At 34.2% G+C, this 23,428-nt stretch overlaps 1 protein-coding gene and 1 pseudogene across 2 annotated transcripts in view; both read left to right on the top strand.

Annotated features, from left to right (window-relative positions):
• UBE2D1 (ubiquitin conjugating enzyme E2 D1) overlaps positions 1-13,319 on the top strand; it is a 35,916-nt gene extending 22,597 nt beyond the window's left edge. The window contains exons 2-7 of one of the 2 annotated variants that reach the window (XM_077765236.1): positions 4,983-5,046; positions 5,140-5,171; positions 7,224-7,301; positions 8,580-8,685; positions 11,630-11,723; positions 12,450-13,319. In XM_077765236.1, the coding sequence (XP_077621362.1) occupies positions 4,983-5,046; positions 5,140-5,171; positions 7,224-7,301; positions 8,580-8,685; positions 11,630-11,723; positions 12,450-12,495 (420 nt within the window). In that variant the 3' untranslated portion in view covers positions 12,496-13,319. The remainder of the gene's footprint in view (positions 1-4,982; positions 5,047-5,139; positions 5,172-7,223; positions 7,302-8,579; positions 8,686-11,629; positions 11,724-12,449) is intronic. The other variant, XM_077765237.1, reaches the window with a different exon arrangement.
• A 3,579-nt stretch (positions 13,320-16,898) lies between these two features.
• LOC144232394 (large ribosomal subunit protein uL1m pseudogene) lies at positions 16,899-17,873 on the top strand (annotated as a pseudogene).
• Positions 17,874-23,428: the final 5,555 nt, after the last annotated feature.

Below are 23,428 nucleotides of genomic sequence, written 5' to 3'. Positions count from 1 at the left end.
ATACCTATTCCTAGCAGTGCTATTACTGGATCATAGGGGAGGGAGTTCTATTATTAATTTTTTGAGGAAATTCCAGTGGCTGCACCAGTTTATATTCCCACCAGTGTAGGAAGGTGCCCATTTCTCCACATCCTTGCCAGCATCTATAGTCTCCTGATTTGTTCATTTTAGCCATTCTGACTGGCATGAGGTGGTCTCAGTGTGGTTTTGATTTATATTTCCCTGATGATGAGGGATGTTGAGCATCATTTCATGTGTCTGTTGGCCATCTGGATGTCCTCTTTGGAGAAGTGTCCGTTCATGTCTTCTGCCCATCTCTTCATTGGATTACTTCTTTTTAGGGTGTGGAGTTTGGTGAGTTCCTGATAGATTTTGGATACTAGCCCTTTATCCGATGTGTCATTTGCAACTATCTTTTCCCATTCTGACGGTTGCCTATTAGTTTTATTGATTGTTCCCTTTGCCATGCAGAAGCTTTTATGTTGATGAGGTCCCAATAGTTCATTTTTGCTCTTGATTCTCTTGCCTTTGGGGATGTGTCAAGTAAGAGATTGCTGCAGCTGAGGTCAAGGAGGTTGTTTTCTGCTTTCTCCTCTAGGGTTTTGATGGTTTCCTGTCTCACAGTCAGGTCCTTCATCCATTTTGAGTTCATTTTTGTATATGATGTAAGAAAGTGGTCCAGTTTCATTCTTCTGCATGTTGCTGTCCAGTTCTCCCAGCACCATCTGTTTAAGAGGCTGTATTTTTTCCATGGGATACTCTTTCCTGCTTTGTTAAAGATTAATTGGCCATACATTTGTGGGTCCAAGTCTGAGTTCTCTATTCTGTTCCATTGGTCTATGTGTCTGTTTTTGTGCCAGTACCATACTGTCTTGATGATTACAGCTTTGTAGTAAAGGGTAAAGTCTGAGATTGTGATGCCTCCTGTTTTGGTTTTCTTCTTCAATATTACTTTGATTATTCAGAGTCTTTTGTGTTTCCATACAAATTTTAGGATAGTTTATTCTAGCTTTGTGAAGAATGCTGGTGCAATTTTGATTGGGATTGCATTGAATGTATAGATTTCTTTGGGTAGTAATGACATTTTAACTATATTTGTTCTTCTGATCCATGAACATGGAATGTTTTTCCATTTCTTTGTGTCTTCTTCAGTTTCCTTCATAAGTTTTCTATAGTTTTCATCATACAGATCTCTTATATCTTTGGTTAGGTGTACTCGTAGGTATTTTATGGACAGAAGAGAGAATTTAACAAGGATAATTGGTTCTTGGATTTTTTGTGTCCTACCTTAAAAGTACACTGGCTGCTGAATATACTAAGAACAAAAGTCTGGGGTTTTTGTTTCTTTGTTGTAGTATTTTTTTTGTTATATATTTTCATCCCCTTAGCATGTCTCAGAATTCCTCATTTTTCTTTTTTCAGTTTTAGGATCTGTATTTTTGTGGGCAAGGCAGAGTATATTTTGAGACGTTTGTTTTCTGTTGGTCATTCTGTCTGCCCCCAGAGCAAGTAGTTTCATTTACATATTTACAAATATATTGGCACATATTTCTAGAGATGTGGTTTGAGAAAGGGATAGAACATTAGATATTTAGACCCCTAAAAAGTCTAGGATGTATTAGTCCTCACCTAAGAATTAGTGTCATTATTAGTAAGTAATGATCAGTCTCACTATTAAGAATGATATACTGTCAACTGTTTCTATCCTATAATAAGTGAGCTTTAAATAGACAACTTAAGAACCTGACCTTTACAGTTCAGTGGTGAGATTTTCTCTCTTGTCCTGAGCTCTAACTGCTCCTAACAGGAGGCAGAATCAGGACACAAAAATATGAAAACAAGACAACCTTTTTTTTTCTCTAATATTTTCAAGGGATTTGAAGAACAGTGTAACATTTGAAGTTTGAATGTGATTCAAAGCTATTATAAATCTAATTTGGAGTTTTTGTTAGTATACAAAATAAATTTGTGTATTTATGTTTACTTGATATATTCACACATACAATAGCTCTGTAAAACACATACATGCAAATAAATATCCTCCATTTTTTTAACTATAGAAACTCATTTTCTAAACAACTAGTTTTATAGTTAAGATAAGGGCAAACAAGTCCCATTTATCCATTTACACTAATGTTATTTACAAAGCTCTGCATTATTAATGTTTTCAGAAGTAATCTCCTAAAAGCCCAGATTAGAATACTATTAAATAAAGCATAATCATCTAAAATGGGTGTGTGACTTAGGAATACCCCTCCCCTAATCATTTAAATTGGTTAAATAATTGCATTCTGCTACTAGAGAATTGGATGGTTGTTATTCATTCAATATTAACTTAACATTTACTTGAATGTTTACCACATGTCAGGGATTGCTATACATTTCACATATATCATTTTTCTTTTTTGTTATGGAAACTGTGGATAGAGGTACTAATGCCACTTTACATTAAAAAAAAAGTAAGGATTAGAGAGGAAAACAAATGTTTTGCCCAAGATCACATGGCAAGTGAGTAATGGCACCTGGACTTGAAGTTCAAAGCCTTGCTTTTTAACTATTATTGCTAAGTCGAAGACTGAAATCTTCCTCTTTATCGTTCAACTGTATCTGGACCAAAGAAGCTGCTAACTGTGTTAAATTTTTATCAGGAAGAAGAATATAGCACCAGCTGTGAAGATATGCAACAAAAACAAAAATCAAAGTACAAAGATATACTGGAGAAGTCTTGGAAGAAGGAAACCAGAGTTTGCATTTGGCTGTTTTAAGCTCATATATCACTTTCTTAGGAAAGCCTTTCGTTACCATATACTCTTCCTTATTTGTCTCTGTTAGAACACTGCACTCATTACTATAATTATCATATTGCGATGATTCCAAGATGCACATATTTTTCATTTTAACATGTCTAAAATCTGGATGCATCTTATAATTGATGGTATCTTAAAATTAATTGGTAGCATTTCTCCTTAATTATTGGTACAGAAAAGAAGGATGTAATATATGTTTGATGGCATCTTAGATTTGTTGAAATACGGTATTTAAATTCGTCCCCAAGAATAGGTTTATATCATTCCAACAGTTTTAAATACCAGGTAGATAGAGCAATTTTCCAGTTTTTAATCTAGTCCTCTCAGACCTGCATTCATGATGAACTAAATTTTCCTTTGATACCACAGAGATCCCTGATTCAATATGTGTACTTTCCAAATGAACTTGTTTTCTAGTATTCCATCTCAGTAAGGAATCTACATTTGTGAAGCTAAAAAGCTAGAAGTTTGACTGCCAGGTTTTGAATCCTACTTCTATCCTATATGAGTTATCTAGAGACACAGTGAAGTGTTTGCCTTTATTCTTTATCTGTAAAATGGGGATCATAATAACACCTACCCCATGAGGGGGGTTAGGACAATAAAACATAGAGTACATGTTAGCTGCCACTAATATTCATGATATCTGTGACCTCTCTCTTTAACTCTATACATGTAGTTTCATCATCAAATACTATGAGAGGTAGGCCTTTCAAAATACCTCATTTCAGGGGCACCTGGGTGGCTCAGTCGGTTAAGCTTCCGACTTCGGCTCAGGCCATGATCTCACAGTTTGTGGGTTCAAGCCCCGTGTCAGGCTCTGTGCGGTCAGCCAGCTCAGAGCCTGGAGCCTGTTTAGGATTCTGTGTCTCCCTCTCTCTCTGACCCTCCCCTGCTCATGCTGTCTGTCTCTCTTTCTCTCTCTCAGAAATAAAACATTAAAAAAATTTTTTTTAAATATCTCATTTCTGTCCACTTTTATCTCATTGCTACTTCTCCAGCTCAAGCCCTCATTTTTTTCACCTATATTAACTAATAGCTTCTCCTCTTTTGCATCTGTTCTGTACAAAGACTGGTCAGCCATTTTTCAAATTAGATCATGGAGCTTCTTAAACCCCCCCAATCTGTCTATTGTTCTCAGTTATCTTCCTGGCCTCTGCCTACCTTTTCAGCCTCACCTTTTGCCGCTCTACCTCACAGTGTCCTTCATTTCTCCCAAAACGAACTCCCATTCATCCTTTACTTTTCAACTTAGATATCACTTCCTCAAAGACAAGTTCTTATCCTCCAAACTTAAAGTGGGTACCTCAGCCCTAATGTATAACCTTTTATGTTGAATATATACCTTTCAAATTTGGGGTGAAGGTAAGGAAGTTAAGTACTTTCCCCAAGGCTTGTGATGCTAGTTATGGCAGAACTAGAATGTCAACTCAGGACTGGCCAACTGTCATTTCCATGATCCTTCCTTTGCTTCCTTGAGCGCAGAAAAGAGTATGTGAATCAATGTGCTAGGCTTCCAAATACAGCGTGACTTCTTTCTTTCCATTTAATTTTCAGGTTCTTTCAATATCCATTTGGCTGTGAGCCATCACTCTCAGATTGTAAACCTGTTTAAGATATATTCTTATAGTATGGGGCTTTTTAAAAAAAAATTTTTTTTTTTATCGCTTCTCGGCCTTTTGGCTAAGATCAAGTGTAAAAAAACCTTTTTTTTAAAGAGAGAGAGCATGTGCATGAGCGAGGGAGGTGCAGAGAGAGAATCCCAAGCAGGGATGTGGGGCTCAATCTCATGACCATGAGATCACAACCTGAGCTGGTATCAAGAGTTGTATGCTTAACGGACTGAGCCACCAGGTTCCCCCATAGCATTTGTATATATGTAGCACTTATATTAAGTTACTTTGCATACAGTAGATACTCAAATATTTTTGTCTTAGGAATATTGAGAAAAACTATTTTAATGAATTTAATTTTTTCAAAGTTTGGAGCTATCTCACGAAGGAATTTCATGCCTGCCATCCTCTTCTACTAATCAGTAACAGTACATTTACTGTTTGATATTTTGAATAGAACTGCCTAAAATGATTTTGAAGTAAATAGTTTGTGTCTTCATGAATTATTATGATTGTTTTACTGGAAAAACAATTAACCTTAAGTATTTTTGCTTTGTTACAGGAATTAAGTGATCTACAACGTGACCCACCTGCTCATTGTTCAGCTGGACCTGTGGGAGATGACTGTAAGCATTGCTTTCTTGCTAGGATTTTGCTACCATTAATAATATAGGTTTGAACACTTGTTAATGACTCGAAAACTCCTTTGTTTGTTTCAGTGTTCCACTGGCAAGCAACTATTATGGGACCTGTAAGTATGATTCACAAATATGACATTAATTTTCTCAGCCATACTTCATTCTTGCCATTTCACCTTTGATCAGATGTTTATAGTTAAGGTTAAGTTTTCTTGTATTCAGAATCACTCAGGAAGAAAAATATGATTGAAAGATTTATGATAATTTTCTAAAGCAGTGGTGGCAAATGTTTGCTAGGATCACTGTGGTTTTTCCTTTGCCAAATCCTTGATTATTATACATAGTCATGGGTCATGCACAGTTTGCAATCAGGCTATGTGTTTGCTTTATCTGTTTTTAAACATGAAAGTTAGTTGTTCAAAACTAAGCATTATTATTCTCACCTCACAAATTTTAGTAGGTTAGAAATGAGTCTCACTAACTCAGTAATGGAATGCCTACAAGTAACAGGCACCAGTTTACAATAATGTTCTTTACTGTTTCTGTGTGTGAGAGAATGGATGAGCTATTGCAGTCTATCTGTCTTTGCCATCTCATGATTGGTTGTTTTTAGTTTTGTTGTATTGTACTGAACTCAGAATTACCTGTGATTTTAAGACTGGCTTTTTTTTTTTAACACTTAACTACCTTTGCTAAGATTATTTCTTTCTATATCTAAGAGGCAATTATGACTTGAAACGGGCTTTTCTTTTTTTTGCTCAAAAATTTGATTGCATAAGAATGGGCATTGACTACCTTCTGGGTGAGAGTATACTAGTAGCATGTTTCCATGGACATCATTTTCTCTTCCCTCTTCTGAAAGAACTTTATCTACTAAGCCATAGAGGTTTGAATCATATTGCCTTGTGTTTTACTTTTAAAAACAACAATAATTGCTGAATTTTCAGAGCTGGAGTCATAGGAAAATGTCTCAAATTACTAAATTGTTATATTAAGTTAGTTTATCAAAGGGTAAAATGCAACATATTTATTTAACAACATTTAGAATCAAGTTACTTGTTTTTCATTGCTTACTAAAAACCTTCAAAATACTGTTATTTAAAGGCCCACCCTTACCACTTCAATTATAGCCCTTTACAGATAGTTCTTAGGTGAATCACATGTAGCAAATAGTTAGAATTATGTTATTCGTACCCCTTTTATTTTAGTATTGCAAACATGCCACTCTATAATATCATTTGAATATCTGAGCAGACCATATCTGTTGATTGTAATTACTTACATTTTCTACATTCCTTATAATTTTTGAAGAACTAGAATTAAACTATATATAGTAAGAATAATTATATGGTACAGTTCTCTAATGTATATGCAGAAACTTAAAAAGGAAGTAATGGTAGCCTTGCTATTATTACTAAACTGGTAATATAACATGATAAATTTAATTAAATATAAAGGAATAAATAGAATTATAGGAGTTTTGCTACCTTTTTTCTTTATCACTTTTTTCTTACTTGTAACATTAAATGTATTTTCTAATTGCCATAAAGAAACATGGCCAAATTTAAATTCCTTTTGTAAAGTTGATTCCTAATTTGATTCAATGAATATTGAGTTTATCTAGTTTTGCTTTGAGGGTTTTTTTTTTTTTTTTGCATTTTCCACATTATATTATAAACTGTTACTAAGTGAAGATTGGAGGTCTGTATTGTGTGTTACTTAGCCTTTCCCTTTTATAACTTGGTCTTTTTAGTTTATTTCTGTTCTTGCCTCTTCCTTAACGGACTAGCAGAACTTAAGTTTTATAAATAAGAAGGTATATATAGCCCCAACCCTTTTTCCCATACTGATTACTGTTGCAGAAAAATCTTCTTTTCTCCAAGCAATCTTATGTGTATACCAATCTTTAAAAATTTTTACATACACGCAGACCAAGCAGAGTAAGTCACACCATTGTGTGTGTCCTAGTTTTATGTTTAACTATGTCGTCGTCATGATTGTTGTCTCCTTCATACCTGCAAAGGGAAGCCTGTTTTCAAGGTAAATTATCTGAACTTATGACAAAATGATGGCTTTTTTTTCCCAAATATATTTGGGGGGAAATCATCTTAGGTTACTAAATAAATATAATAACCAAACACTGATGCAAATATTTGTAATTTCAGCCTGATAGCGCCTATCAAGGTGGAGTCTTCTTTCTCACTGTACATTTTCCAACAGACTATCCTTTTAAGCCACCAAAGGTATTTTTATTTTTATGATTGGTGTGACTCCTTTATCAGAGATTTTACTCTCTGCCTCAAGATATGTTCATAATGTCAAAGACTTAGGGTAGATTAGCATGTTCAAAATATTCTGTAAAATCACTGAATCTAAAATATGCTTTCGTACTCAAATATTGGACTATATCTGTAAAACAAAAGGTCATATCTGATATACTGTAAATTAGCTTCTTTACCTTTTTTCCCTCCTCCTCATTAGATATATTTAGTTTGGGAAATCTTTTATGGTCAAAAATCAGACTTTTTAAAAAAATGTTTTATTTCTGAGAGAGAGAGAGAGAGAGACAGTGTGAGCAGGGGAGGGTCAGAGAAAGAGGGAGATACAGAATCTGAAGCAGGCTGTAGGCTCTGAGCTGGCTGTCAGCACAGAGCATGTTGCGGGGCTCGAACCCACAAACCATGAGATCATGACCTGAGCCGAAGTCGGACGCTTAACTGACTGAGCCATCCAGGCGCCTCCAAAATCAGACTTTTCTATTCAGGGGATTATCTTTCCAAAGTTGACTTCATTTTTCAGTTCTTAAGTATTCAGCAAAAATTTATTGAGCACCTCCAATGTTCTGTTACATTGGGGAATACAAAAGTAAATATGCCACAGTCCCTTTATTAAGTATGGTAGTGAAAATAAAAACATGTTCTTATTAAATTAAATTTAGACTAGACCTGAATAGGAAATAAATGATGGTGACATCAAAGAGGGAGAGATTTGTTAATAAATTTTGTCACTTGGAATAATTATTTCAGATTTTTTAAGAATACCTGATTAACGTTATATATATGAAACAATATAGCAACACTTCTTGTGGAAGATTAGAATTGTTAGCAGAGTCCTTAGGATAAGTAACAGACTGAGGCCCCTCAACTTCCCTCTGGAACAATGTCAGCACCCTATTTTTTGATCCAAGTGTTACTTGCAAGTACCAGTGGTTTTGAAATTAAGAAAAGGATTACTTTGAAGGATGATGGAAGCCATGGTTAATTATTCAGGTACTACTCAGTTAGTCATACCGCTATTATAGGCTTATTTATTATATTCCAAAAATAGTTCTCAATTCTACAGGGGGGAAAGGGGATACTGACTCCTTTTGCTTTCATACTCCTAGTAGCTATGTATGCACAAAGTAGATACTCAATTTGTGTTGAATACATTTCTCCTCTAAGGTCATATAAAATTCTAGAGCAGATTACTTCTCTTTTGTTCGTAGTTCATGGATTGTCACATATTTGTTTTGTTTTTAGATTGCTTTCACAACAAAAATTTATCATCCAAACATAAACAGTAATGGAAGTATTTGTCTCGATATCCTGAGGTCACAGTGGTCACCAGCTCTGACTGTATCAAAAGGTAATTTCATTTATCAGATTTATAATAGCTGATAACAGATGGGAAAAATACAGCAGAAGTATTTAGGGTCTAAGTTTTAAAAAATTAAAATGTGTTTTCTCCCACTTTGATTTTGCTTTGCTTACCTAGCTCTTCTATTACTTTTTTGCTTTTAGCAGTTAGCTTGGGGGGAGGGGTTGATGGGAAAATCTAAATGATAAAATGAGAGAAATTTTAAATGTTAGAGCTAGAAATTTGGATAAGCCTGTTGACATTTTACCCCTTTAGTTTGGGCTTTAACGAAAGAGTCAGAGACAGAGTAAAAATAAGATTTTACTGCCAGTTGCACCATTTATTAGATGGGATTGTTGATGTAATGAGTAAAGCTTTACATCTTTTACTTCATCTAAAAAGAAATACCAGATTGGGCTGATAAATGATTTAAAATGAATGACACAAATAAATGCACTATATTTAGCATGTTAGTCTAAACTTTGAATAATCAATAACATTATTGTAATGACTGATAACATAATCCCTGTGGATTCTCAGCTTTCACAAATATATAGCTTTGTTCTTTGCTAAGTCACCAGATACGTACCTAGACTCTCTGAAGCCTTTTTATTATTAGCCAATACTGTTTGCTGTGCCAGCCCTGTTAGTTCATGTCTTGTTTCTCTAGCAGACGATTAACCTGACTGTTCAAAATACTGTTCTGAGTTAGAAGCATTTGCCCCTGAAGTAATTTGGTAGTTTTCCCTTTTTATAATTTTTTTTTTTTTAATTTAAGAAAACTATTTCTATTGAAGGATTCAGGGGAGGAATCTATGGTCATTTAAAAAATATTTTAAATAAATGGTATATGAATGTTTAACTTATTTTTTATAAAAGTGATAAGGTGTATAGGAAGCAGGGTCCACAGCCATAATTATATCAAATATTAGATAAGTATTATCCCTTCAGGTCCGCTAGTTATTATGAATGACAGTTTTTCTGACCTAAAATATTTGGGTAAAATATTCATGTCAATTCTAGTGTCTTTTTAAAAATCTCACATAGTATAACTGTTATGCAGTAGATGTAGGAAAGATTTTGTGTTGAAGGGTTATTCAAATTAATACACTCTTTTCCTGGAATGGTATCACAAAATGAAATTCATTTGGCATAAGTGATTAAGTACTTACACATATAAAAGAAGTGGCAGACTGCCATATGTTGAGCATTTATTTCCTAACACTTGCAGCTTTTTGTAAATATTAATTAGTATCATTGGTTTCTGGAAACTATCCTTTAAGAAGAATTTCAAGTAGCCTCAGTTTCCTCATCTGAAAAATGGAGATTATAATAGTATTACTACATGAGGTCACTAAGCATCTGGCACAGAGTAAGCTCTGAAATGAATGTCAACTATTACTACCTTTTTCCTTATCTTAAAACATTTGATTTATTGTACGTGATAGTAAAATCAGGGCACCTGGCTCTTGACAGCAGTAGCGGGGAATGAGGAATTGCCTCTTGGTTATTTTATAGGGTAGTTTATACTTTGCTCATTTGTGCATTTTTCACTTTTTAATATTTTAAATGTCTTATTTTGCTTTTTATCATGAGTTTAGTGTGGAAACTTTCTGGAGATGTGAGCCCAGATAATCTCCCCTATTCATTTAATATACAAGGCTTAAAATTTCACTGGGCAGATGAAAGATAAGGAAGATGAATAAAACATTAGTTTTCTCATTAGCCCTGAGCAGCCCCCTGTCTGTGTCACTTAAGAATTAACTCAGCTTTTTATGTTCACTCGTGGATTTCTAAGAGTAGGAAAAGGTAAAGGAACATAGTAGAGGTGAGTAAAGATGAAGTATTATTTCAAAAACTCCTCGTACCCCCTCAGAAGTGGTGGCATGCAACTGAAGCAGACAAATGAGGAACCAGAGTCCTGTTCCTTACTTTTTCAGATACTTAGATTTATTTTAGTATTTGAAATTTAATATTTTGGTATGGCAGTAAACAACTACTTTTTCCATTTTCACTTATATTTTAATATAATATACAAGTGATATATTGATAACTGTTCACATTATACTTAAATGAGTGATACAAACAATGTGTATGGAATAAAAGATTCATTGAAAAAAATCTGACAGGGGCGCCTGGGTGGCTTAGTCGGTTAAACGTCCGACTTTCGCTTAGGTCATGATCTGGCGGTTCGTGGGTTCGAGCCCCGCGTCGGGCTCTGTGCTGACAGCTCAGAGCCTGGAGCCTGATTCGGATTCCGTGTCTCCCTCTCTCTCTGACTCTCCCCTGCTCACGCTCTCTCTCTCTCTCCTAGAAATAAATTAAAAAATATTTAAAAAAAAAGAAAGAAATCTGACAAATGTTTCTTCTTGGTAGGCAAACTGTAGCACCAAGCCAAAGTAAAAAAGTGCATAAACAAAAGTCAAAAATGGTTTGGTCTGTTAACTGTAATTTGATTGCTTTAATTTGAATTGATTAGAACATAGATCTTCTGCATTAAAATAAAATAAAAAATGGATAATTCTCTCATTAAAATCAGAAATATCTGTAAGAAATATCTAAAGTTAGGATACGTTCTAAAAATGTTTGATTAGGTACCATATTTAGGGTGTATATGTGTTATCTAAAAATATTTTTATAGAGAACTCTTGAGTTTAAATGTTGTTAATAGTTACTGTAAAGATGCACATTTTTTAAATAAGCAGAAATTCAAATAGAATTTAAAACTTCAAAAGTTTTAGTAATTTCTTATATACATTGTATGGTAATTTTATAATTTTAAAAATTAAAAATACTTGCTTCTAATCAAAGTTAGTCTAAAATGTAATTTAATATTTTCATTTTATTTTGTTTTCTTTATAAGTTGTCTGTATTCAGTAAAGTCATTTTCATACATGTGATTGTAAAAAATCGAAAGATCATTATCTAATGTGATATTCTCTTTTCAATCCAGTTTTATTGTCCATATGTTCTCTACTTTGTGATCCTAACCCTGATGACCCCTTAGTACCAGATATTGCACAAATCTATAAATCAGACAAAGAAAAGTAAGTATTTACTTATATTAGTTTCTGCTTAGAAGTATTTCTAGGTAGTCTGCCAAAACATAAGTATTATCAATATATTTAAGTCCATTTAATTGTGTTTATTATCTTTCCAGTGGAAGATACTGTTTTTTTAACTGTATTAAGTCTTTTTACAAAAAATATTGTTTCATCCTACATAGTGTTTAATCCTTTACTATTTAATAGTACATGTTTACATTTGCATAATATGTCATGTTTTCTGATAAGAAAGAACTATACATACTTCTAGGTAGTAAATTTAAAATAAAGGAACTTGATAATTGGAAAGCATTGAATACTATATTCCTTATCTTCTCCCAAGAAGAGAAGTTATCCCTAACCGCCTCCAAACTGACCTAATTTTCAAGCTAACTCATTTTGCTGGTACCACTGATTCATTTACAGGTTACAGATTAATGCCCATTCAGGGTTGGCTTTTATAGATTTCTGTTAGAAATTGGTTTCTTCATTTTATTTTTTATAATTTAGGTATGTTTTTATATTGGTTGTAGAGAAAACCGTCAGTTAAAAAATCACTTGTTTTCTGTTTTATCTAATTTATGAGTCTAAGTCATATTGACTCAATAATTGGCATATGAGTGATTATTGCAATGAAGTGTAAGGTGGTAGATTATACATTTTATGTAAATAGGTCTTCTAAAGATTCAATTTGTATGTTTTTACTATATCTCTTTTGTATGCCCACAGATACAACAGACATGCAAGAGAATGGACTCAGAAATATGCAATGTAAAATCAAAAAAATTTTCATATATACCAGAGTACTGTAAAATCTAGGTTTTTTTCAACATTAGCAGTAAATTGAGCACTGTTTACTGTTTCATTGTACCATGAAATCCTTTCATTTATACCATTTTACATGTATTTCTGAAGCAAGACAAACTTCCAAAAATACCATTAAGACTGTGATGAGAGCATTTGTCATTTTGTATGCATTAAGAAAGACACTTATTATGGTTTTTAAGATACTTGGACATCTGCATCTTCAGCTTACAAGATCTGCAATGCATCTGAAAAGCAACCAAATTATTTTTTGCTGAAACTAGATGTTTTTACATGAGAAATACTGTATGTGTTGTCTAAGATGTTATCAGTTTTATAAATCTGTATTCAGATTTCATTCTTTGTTAGCTCACTTTATAATTTGTATTTTTTTACTGTATAGACTAAATATATTCTATTTACATGTATGTAAACTCATTACCTTTTTCCTGTGAACAGTATTGAAAAAACCCAACAGCTGGTAATTAAATGAATTAACTGTCTCCCTTGTCTTAGGGTATTCTGTAGATTGATTGCAGATTTCTTAAACCTGAAATGATCTTTACACTGTAATTCTCAGTATCCTGATTATGGAGAAACACTCATTTTGATTTTGTTATACTTGACTTAACTGTATTGCAATGTGAATTAATTGCACTGCTAAGTAGGAAGATGTGTAACTTTTATTTGTTGTTATTCACATTTGAATTTTTTTCTGTATAGGCAATATTATATTGACACTTTTACAGATATTAATGTAGCTTTTTCCATATAAATAAAATGCTTTTTCTACTATTTGTCTTGATTACTTAAAGAAATAAATTATCTATAAGTAAGGATAAAAACTATAAAATTTTGCATGAAAATTAATTCCAAATTGTGGGAATGAGGTCTGTTGTATTTAGCATTAATTGCCATTAATTTTATAAATTTTATTGCTTTAGGTTTGTATCTGTTTACTGTATTAAAAGTCTAGAGGATGATATACATTGGTCCCTTGTTATAGAAGAGAATTTAGAATAAGCTGAGGTTTGTCTTGGATCACATTTTAAATGGATTATTTACTAAAGTACTGTGATGAGTTTAAGGCAGTGTCACTCACTAAAGAAAGTATAGACCTGAAAAATAAATTAGTTTAATTCATTAAAATGCCCCTTAGATGAAATGGATATTGTATTTCTTAACATTTTAGAAACTAGAATTTTAATCATTTAGTACCATCACAGTTTGAAAGACGACATCCATTTTTTACTATAGACGTTATAAAGAAAATTCTAAAATGATGCTTTTCTCTGTTTTTATAAATTTCCAGTTAAAAGTGATGTAAATGAATAGGTTATCTTTGCAGATTTTTCAAGAAAGCTAGAAAGCTTAATGTTTTAACTTGGAAAAAATACATTTCTAGAATTATGTAGCATGCTTACCAAACTTGAGTGGGTGTCATTGTTAAGAAGAGTTGCTCTTTGGATTATTGCAGTAGCTGTATAAGTGTGCAAGAATCTGTGATGGATGTAGTCATTAGCAAAGCGTTTAAATCACTTTAGTATTTTACCATGGATCATTATTATTAAAGCACAAAATAACCCATTGTTAGAAACTGTGTTTTTATAAATGAATGTAAAAATAATTAAATGAATTGTGAAGTGGATGTTTAAGAAAATAGAAGTTTAAAAAGTACTATTAAGTAATGTCTTGAAAACAGACATATCATGAAAAACACTGCTTTACTAGCTATATGATTATAAGCTACATTCACCCAGAATTTGAAAACTCAACATCATTATATTTAAGTATTTAGTATATTTTGATAGTAAAGGATTTTATTTCTTGAATATCTTTCACTTTTTAAAACTTTGATTTGTGTGGCATTTATTTTTGGAAGTGTTTTTTTTTTCTTTATTAAAGTTTTTGAAAGTCGTCTAACTCTTGTTTGCCTTTGCTTACATCTGAATTATACAACCAGATTCTGGAAGAGTGTACACAAGTTTTCATAATTAAATAAAAGCCTTAAGAGTTCAACAGTGACATAATGATTAGCCAGGTCACCATTTTTGTTATGTTGTTTTTGCTTAATTCTGACAAAAAGTGCATCAATTACCTTGTACAACTGCAAGTTCAAAGCAGGGACCTTCCTCCATGGATTAACCATTATTTAGGGATCACTTTGGAGTAAGAAAAATGGGTAGTCTTTGGAGATTTAGGATTGTAACCTCTTGAACTCTTGGATGGTCCAAGACAGTTGGAAACAATATTCAAATTGGATTCTGGACACTTGTAACTACCACATACAGTAAAACCAGTAATACAAGTTAGAAGGGTAACCTGACCTGCATTCTCTTGCTAACTCAAAAGCATGTGATTCCTGCACTATAGGCTTTACACCTACCTTTGTAAACCATATATAAGTATTCATTTTTGCTTTAAGTTACCCCCTGCCCTCATCCTTAAACTATTTAAGGAAAATTAAAAATTTACTTTGTAGATCAACTACTTATAAATTGCAAAGGATCATAAGGTATCAGGTGAGAAACAAACACAGAACATAAGAGGAACCCTAAGAGTTAATATTCAAAAGAGTAACTTTTAATAAACATGAAAAAAAAATCACATGTAGTTTTTCATTTCTTTTATTACTTTATCACAGCGATCTGTTTATTGCTGTGCAGTCACTGATGTTATGCAGGGTCTTGCTCTCACAGTTTTGTATTTTTAAGATGGAAAGATTGGGGATATTAATTTTCTCAGATTGAGATACTTGTTCATTAAATTATATCATTTATTTGTTGGTAGTCTATTTGAACTGCAATCACAAAAGCTTCAGTGTATTTATTGTCGGATTTGGTCTGTTAAAATACAAGAGTACCGCTTATCTTTTTTGTTCAAATATTTTAAATGATTATTAGTATAATAAAATAATAACAAACCTGAACTTTAGAAGTTCAGTGTCATTACTCTGTCAACTGTAAACTGGGGCCTTCAAAAAATTTTTGCNGCTGTCTCTCTCTCTCTCTCTCTCTCCTAGAAAAAAAAAAAACATTAAAAAAAATTTTTTTTTGCTTAAAACAGAGGCTTAACTGCAATTCATTAGCCCTTAAGTGTAATGCAGGTCATTTGTGGAAGTTCTCATTTAAATTTTTTTTTATTATGTTTATTTATTTTGAGAGAGAGTCAGAGTGGGGGAAGGGCAGAGAGAGAGAAAGAGGGAGACACAGAATCTGAAGCAGGCTCCAGGCTCTGAACTGTCAGCACAGAGCCAACAAGGGCTTGAACTAACAAGCCACGAGATCATGACCTGAGCCAAAGTAGGACACTTAACCGACTGAGCCGCCCAGGCGCACCTAAAGTTCTCATATGTTTTTCAAAAATTCTTTAATGTTTTATTTATTTTTAGGAGAGAGAGAGACAGCATGAGCAGGGGAGGGTCAGAGAGAGAGGGAGACACAGACTCCGAAACAGGCTCCAGGCTCTGAGCTGGCAGTCAGCACAGAGCCCGACGCGGGGCTCGAACCCACGAACCGCGAGATCATGACCTAAGCGAAAGTCGGACACTTAACCGACTAAGCCTCCCAGGCGCCCCCTTTTTTATTTTTAAGTTCTCATATTTTTAATAGCGCTTCTCTAGTAGTTCTAATAGTTGTATAGGTAAGAGAAGATTCATCTGATTTCACTTGTAAAAACTGCTATGTATAAAGAATGAGTCATTTCTTTTTTTTTTTTGTATTGAGTGATGTTGGCAAACTCTTCTTACACAATTGATGTGCTTTCACCAGGAGTGTTTTCAGTAGTAATGATAAAAATTTGTGGGACCCATTTCGTTAATACAATCCGGAATCGTCGACATGGCGGCNCGAGATCATGACCTGAGCCAAAGTAGGACACTTAACCGACTGAGCCGCCCAGGCGCACCTAAAGTTCTCATATGTTTTTCAAAAATTCTTTAATGTTTTATTTATTTTTAGGAGAGAGAGAGACAGCATGAGCAGGGGAGGGTCAGAGAGAGAGGGAGACACAGACTCCGAAACAGGCTCCAGGCTCTGAGCTGGCAGTCAGCACAGAGCCCGACGCGGGGCTCGAACCCACGAACCGCGAGATCATGACCTAAGCGAAAGTCGGACACTTAACCGACTAAGCCTCCCAGGCGCCCCCTTTTTTATTTTTAAGTTCTCATATTTTTAATAGCGCTTCTCTAGTAGTTCTAATAGTTGTATAGGTAAGAGAAGATTCATCTGATTTCACTTGTAAAAACTGCTATGTATAAAGAATGAGTCATTTCTTTTTTTTTTTTGTATTGAGTGATGTTGGCAAACTCTTCTTACACAATTGATGTGCTTTCACCAGGAGTGTTTTCAGTAGTAATGATAAAAATTTGTGGGACCCATTTCGTTAATACAATCCGGAATCGTCGACATGGCGGCGACCATAAGATGCCTCGGTAGAGTCTTGAAACATCATCAAAAGCATAGTCTTTCCAAGATGGCTTATCAGACACCTCTCTATCCTTGTTCTGTAAATGTTTGGGTGCCCAGCAAATATGCTGCTGCTACAAAGCCTGCAAAGAACACAAAAAAAGGTGTAAAAGACAAAGCATCAGATGAGAAAACAGATGAGATAGAAAAAATAAAGTCCTGTTCCTTTATGGAAGATGAACCAGAGGATGATGTCTACTTAAAGCGCTTATATCCAAGGCAGATACACGAGGTGGAAAAGGCTATTCAGTTACTTAAGAAATTTCAAATTCTAGACTTTACTAATCCAAAGCAAGGTGTTTATCTTGATTTGACACTGGATATGGCACTGGGGAAGAAGAAAAAAGTGGAGCCATTTGCCAGTGTTCTCAGTTTTCCGTGCCCGTTTGTTTCAGAAATCAATAAAGTTGCTGTATTTACAGGGAGTGCATCAGAGATCAAAATAGCAGAAGAAAATGGAGCTGCGTTTGCCGGAGGAACTAATCTGATTCAGAAGATTTTGGATGATGAAATTCAATCAGACTTTTATGTAGCTGTTCCAGAAATAATGCCTGAGCTTAATTCATTAAAGAAGAAACTGAAAAAAAGATTTCCAAAACTAACTAGAAAGTCCATTGGCCATGACATCCTCAAAATGCTTGAATTATTTAAAACTGGACATGAAATTAAGGTAGATGAAGAAAGGGAGAACTTTCTCAAGACCAAAATAGCAACACTGGATATGCCAAGTGACCAGATAGCAGCAAATCTGCAAGCAGTTATCAATGAAGTTTGTAAGCACAGACCACTCAGTTTGGGACATTTTGTGGTACAAGCTTTCCTTCGTACTTCAACAAGTGAAGGTTTGTTACTAAAGATCGAGCCATTATTGCCTAAAGAATAGAAACCAAAGAAAGTAACAAAGAAGATGCCTAAAAATGTTACATTATGAAATTATTTTCAGTGGATTAACAAGCAATGGAGAAAATTATAAAACTGTATACTGTCTAAAAAAATTTTTGTGGACAGCTGATGCTTTTGGTTGAAGAAATAATCATGGTGTAAAAGAATCTTCATGACATCCTAAGAGTATTGTATCACTTATTTGTATTATATTACATTCAAATTTCTGCTGCCATCATCCTGTTATATGTAAGAATATAGTTTTAAATTGTAAATGAACTAATAGGAGGAGGGAATATTCATCTAAAAGTATTAGCATTTGGAGACATTTCTTTACAATAAGATACATTTGTTTAAAAACTTATTTTAGCACTCTCTTAGGTTCTACTTGTAGAGGAAGGGATGTGTCTTTTCTACCTCAGGAGGAAGTTGCCTTTATTATTCTGTTATGCTTTCCCCATATAATTTATTTATGTGATGATCTCTTTAGTGCAAAGGATCACAATAAGTTGTGTATGAAATACAGTATTAAAAACTCTTAGTATACATATTAGGAGAAACAGTTGTGACACCACTTGTGTTAGCACTTCTGACTCATTCATTTTAACAGTCCTGTGAGCACCCACACATTCAATGTGTCAATACAATTCACACGACTAAGCTTATGGTCATACTCCTCGCTAAAATTTATTATAATGACACAGCAAAGATACACAGCTGGATCAGAAAGAGGAAAATACTAGAGTCTAGAGAATCCAAGTGGAGGCTTCCTGTGCTATCCTTGAAGGGGCCACATAGAGTGCACTCCCTCCAACAATGAAATGTATTAACGTGGGCACACTGTTTCTGCCCAGGGAAACCTGTTTAAAGCTCAAAGTCTAGGGTTTCTATTGGGGGCTAAATCATATAGGCACCCTTTGTCCTCCAAATTCTAATCTCCCAAAAGAAAAGCAGGTGTTCACCATAAATCATATTGTTTTTTACATGGTCTTGTCAGGCTAGCCCAGCCTGTACAACCTTTGCACATAAAGAAAATTTCAAAACCAAGTTCTAGATGCCAGCTGAGGGTTAGTCTTTTAAGAAAGCCCTTCTAAAGATCAGGCCTGCACCAGGCCTTAAAAATGAAGACTTTTATTTTGTTTTGAATGGTCATGGTACCCTTGTTGAAAATCAGCTGGACACAGGTTTATTTCTGGATTCTATATTCTACTGATCTACATTCTTTATGTTAGTACCATACTATATTGATTACTATAGCTTTGTTGTAACCTGAAATCAGGAAGTATGGGTCTTCCAAATTTGTTTTTTTGTGATACTGTTTGACCCTTCATGTCATGTATACAAATGCAACTGATTTCTGTATGTTGATTTTGTAGCCTACAACTTTAATTGTTGACTACTCTAACAGGTTTTTTGATGGAGTCTTTAGGAGATTTGAGATCATATAATCTGCAAAGATAATTTTACTTCTTCCTTCCCAATTTGTATGCCTTTTATTTATTTTTCTTGCCTCATTGCTCTGGCTAGAACTCCAGTACTGTATTGAATAGGAGTTGTGAGAGTGGGAACACTTGTCTTGTTCCTGTTATTAGGGGAAAAGCTTTCAGCTTTTCACTGTTAAGTATGATGTGAGCTGAAGGCTTGTCATATATGGAATTCATTATGTTGAGGCATAATCCTTCTATGCTCAATTTGTTGATAGCCTTTATTCTGAAAGGATGTTGTATTTTGCCAAATGCTTTTTCTGAACCAATTGAGATGACCATGATTTTCAACTTTTATCTATGAATATAGTATATGACATTTATTCACTTGAATATGTTGAACTATCCAGTTTGCTAATATTTTGTTTAGAAGTTTTTATCTATGTTCATCAGGGATACTGGCCTATAGTTTTCTTTTCTTGTAGTTTCCTTCTTTGACATTGGTATCAGGGTGATGCAAGCCTCATAAAATGAGTCTTGGATGTTTCCTCTTCAAAACTTTGGAAGATTTTCAGAAAGATTAGAAATAAGAGTTTGAGATGGATTGCTATTGATTCTTCAAATGTTTAGAAGAATTCACCAAGGAATCTATCTTATCCCAGGATTTCCTTTGGTGGGAAATTAATGACTATGGATTCAATCTCATTATTGGCATGTTTCAATTTTCTATTTATTCATGATATAGTCTTGGCAGGTTGTATGTTTCTAGAAATTTGTCTGTTTCTTCTAGGTTATCCAATTTGTTGGTGTATAATTGTTCATAGTAGTCTCATGATCCTTTGTAATTCTGTGTTCACAGTTATAATGCCTCCTCTTTCATATCTGATTTTATTTATTTGAGTCTTCTTTTGCTCTTAATCTAGCTAAAAGTTTGTCAATTCTGTTTATCTTTTCAAAAAATCAGCTCTGAGTTTCATTGATATTTTCTATTTTCTGGTCTCTTTTTATTTATTTCTGGTCTGATCTTTGTTATTTCCTTTCTTCTTCTAACTTTGGGGTTAATTTGTTCCTCTTTTTGTAGTTCCTTGAGGTATAAAGTTAGGTTATTTGAGATCTTTCTGTTTTCTTAGTGTAGGTGTATATCCCTGTAAATTTCCTTTCTAGAGCAGCTTTTGAGGTATCCAACAGATTCTAGTATGTTGTATTTCCATTTTTGCTTGTTTCAATATTATTTTATTTCCCTTTTGTTTTCTTCTTTGATCCATTCGTTTTTCAGGACTGTGTTGTTTAATTTCTACATATTTGTGAATTTTGCAGCTTTTCCCCTGTTATTGATCTCTAGTTTCCTAACATTGTGGTCTGAAAACATACTTGGTGTGATTTCAGTCTCCTTAAATTTGCTGAGATATTTGTGTGTGTGTGTGTGTGTGTGTGTGTGTATGTGTGTGCGATTTATTATATAATCTATCCTGGAGAATGTTCTGAGTGCTCTTAAAAAGATTGTGTATTCTGGTGTGGTTGGGAGAAATGTTCTATAGATATCTGTTAGAAATTTTTGGTCATAAGTTATAGTTCTAATATAATATTTCCTCATGGATTTTCTATCTGGTGATCTATCCATTTTTGAAAGTTCTATATTGAAGTCCCTTACCATTACTGTATTATTGTCTCTTTCTCCCTTCAGATCTGTATTTCCTTAATATATTTAGGTGCTCAATATAAGATGCATATATATTTAAGATTGTTGTGTCTTCTTGATATATTGACTATCTTTGTCTCTTGTTACAGTTTTTGGCTCAAAGTATAGTCTGTCTGATATAAGTAAGGCTACCACTGCTCCCTTGGTTTCTGCTTGGCGTGGACTGTCTTTTCCATCTCTTCACTTTGAGCCTGTGTGTTCTTAGGCTAAAGTGAGTGTTTTGTAGGCAGCATATAGTCTTTTTTATTAAAAACCATTGAGCCCCTCTATGCTTTTCTTTTGGAGAATTTAATGCATTCATATTTAGAGTAATTATTTATAGGTAGGGCTTATTCATGCTATCTTATTCATGTCTAGCTGTTTTGAAGTTCCCTTTTTCTTTTCTCTTTCCTTTCTTGTGAACTGATGATTTTCTGTAGGAATATGTTTCAATTCCCTTCACTTTGTTGTTTGTAATCAGTTGTAAGTTTTTACTTGTGGTTCCATGAGGCTTATTAAAGCATCTCACAACATCTTATATACTGCATACAAAAACTCTGCTCTTTTACTCTTCTACCTTTCATGTTTTTGATATCACCATTACCCCTTTTTATATTGGTATTCATTAAAATGTTATTATAGCAATAGTTATTTTTAATATTCTTATCCTTTAACCTTTATACTGGAGTTAAGTGGTTAACACATCTCGATATTATAGTATTAGGTATTCTGAATTTGACTATATATTTACCTTTACCAGTGTATTGTATATTTTTATGTTAATTAGTGTCTTATTATTTCTTCTTGAATAACTCATTTCAGTATTTCTTATAAGTCAGTTGTATTGGAAGGCTTGGTGAAATAAGTCAGCCAGAGAAAGCAAATACCATATAATTTCACTCATATGTGGAATTTTGGAAACAAAACAGATGAAGAAAGGGTGAAAAAAGAGACAGAGGCAGACCAAGAAACAGACTCTTAATTATAGAGAACAAACTGATGATTACCAGAGGGGAAGTCATTGAGGGATAAGTTCAATTGGTGATGGGCATTAAGGAAGGCATTTGTGATGAGCACCAGATATTGTATGGTTATTTTGAATCACTATATTGTACACCTGAAACTAATATTACATTGTATGTTAACTAACTAGAATTTAAATAAAAACTTAAAAATATATATATATTCGTGATACACTCCTTCAAGTTTTGTTTGTCTGGAAAGTCTATTTCTCTATTTCTGAAAGACAGTTTTGCCAGAGAGAATATTCTTGATTGACACTTTTTTTTTTTAATCTTTCAGCACCTTGAATATATCATCTCTTTCTCCTGGCCTGCAAGATTTTTGGTACAAATATGCTAATAGCTTTATTAGGTAGCTCCTTGAAAGTTACAAACTTCTTTTCTCTTTCTGCCTTTTTTTTTTTCTGAGAGAGAGAGAGAGAGAGAGAGAAATAGAGAGCAAGCAGCAGAGGAGTAGAGAGAGAGGGAGACCAGGCTCCCTCTCTCAGCACAGAGCCTGATGCGGGTTTCAAACTCACAAACCATGAGATCATGACCTGAGCCAAAACCAAGAGTTGGGTGTTTATCTGACCCGAGTGACCCTGGAGCCCACTTTCTGCTTTTAAGATTTTCTATTTGCCTTTGATCTTTGACAGTTTTATTTATTGTGTGTGGGAGACAATCTTTTTAAATTGAGTTTGGTGATCTATGAGCTTCATGAACTTGGAAATCCAAATCTCCCCAGATTTAGAAATTTCTCAGCAATTGCTTCTTTCAGCTTTCTTCTCCCTTATCCTCTTCTCTTTTTGGAATTTCGATAATTTTTCAGATTATGATATGATATCCCATAGATTATGTAGGCTTTCTTCACTCTTTTTCATTCTTTTCTTTGTGGTGGTTGTTCTCCATCTAAATAACATCAAAGTTCTTGTCTTCTGACTCACAGAGACTTTCTTCTGTTTGTTTCATTGTGATGTTGATGCTTTCCATAGCATTTTGCATTCCATTCATTGAATTCTTCAGTTCCAGAATTTGTTTTAGTCTTTTATGATTTGTATCTCTTTGTTAAACTGCTCATTTTTTCATATACTGTTTTCCTCTTTGTGTGTGTGTGCTGGGAGAGGGAGAGAGAGAGAGAGAGAGAGACGGGGGGAGAGAGGGGGGAGAGAGCGAGNGAGGGGGGGGAGAGAGAGAGAGAGAGGGAGAGGGAGAGAAAGAGGGAGAGGGAGAGAGAGAGAGGAAGGGAGGGAGAGGGAGAGGGAAGGAGGGAGAGGAAGAGGGAGGGAGGAAGAGAGAGGCAGGGGGAAAGGTAGAGAGAGAATGGAGTCATGCCCAGAATGGAGCCCGACTTGGGGCATGCTCTCATGACCATGAGATCAGGACCTGAGCTGAAATCAAGAGTCAGACACACAACTGACTGAGCCACCCAGGTGCCACCCCCCCCCCCCTTTTT

This window comes from Crocuta crocuta, unplaced genomic scaffold, assembly GCF_008692635.1.
Source record: "Crocuta crocuta isolate KB4526 unplaced genomic scaffold, BGI_CrCroc_1.0 scaffold244, whole genome shotgun sequence".
Taxonomy (NCBI): domain Eukaryota; kingdom Metazoa; phylum Chordata; class Mammalia; order Carnivora; family Hyaenidae; genus Crocuta; species Crocuta crocuta.
The sequence above is the reverse complement of the archived record's forward strand: the minus strand, read 5'-3'. Positions and strand labels throughout refer to the sequence as shown.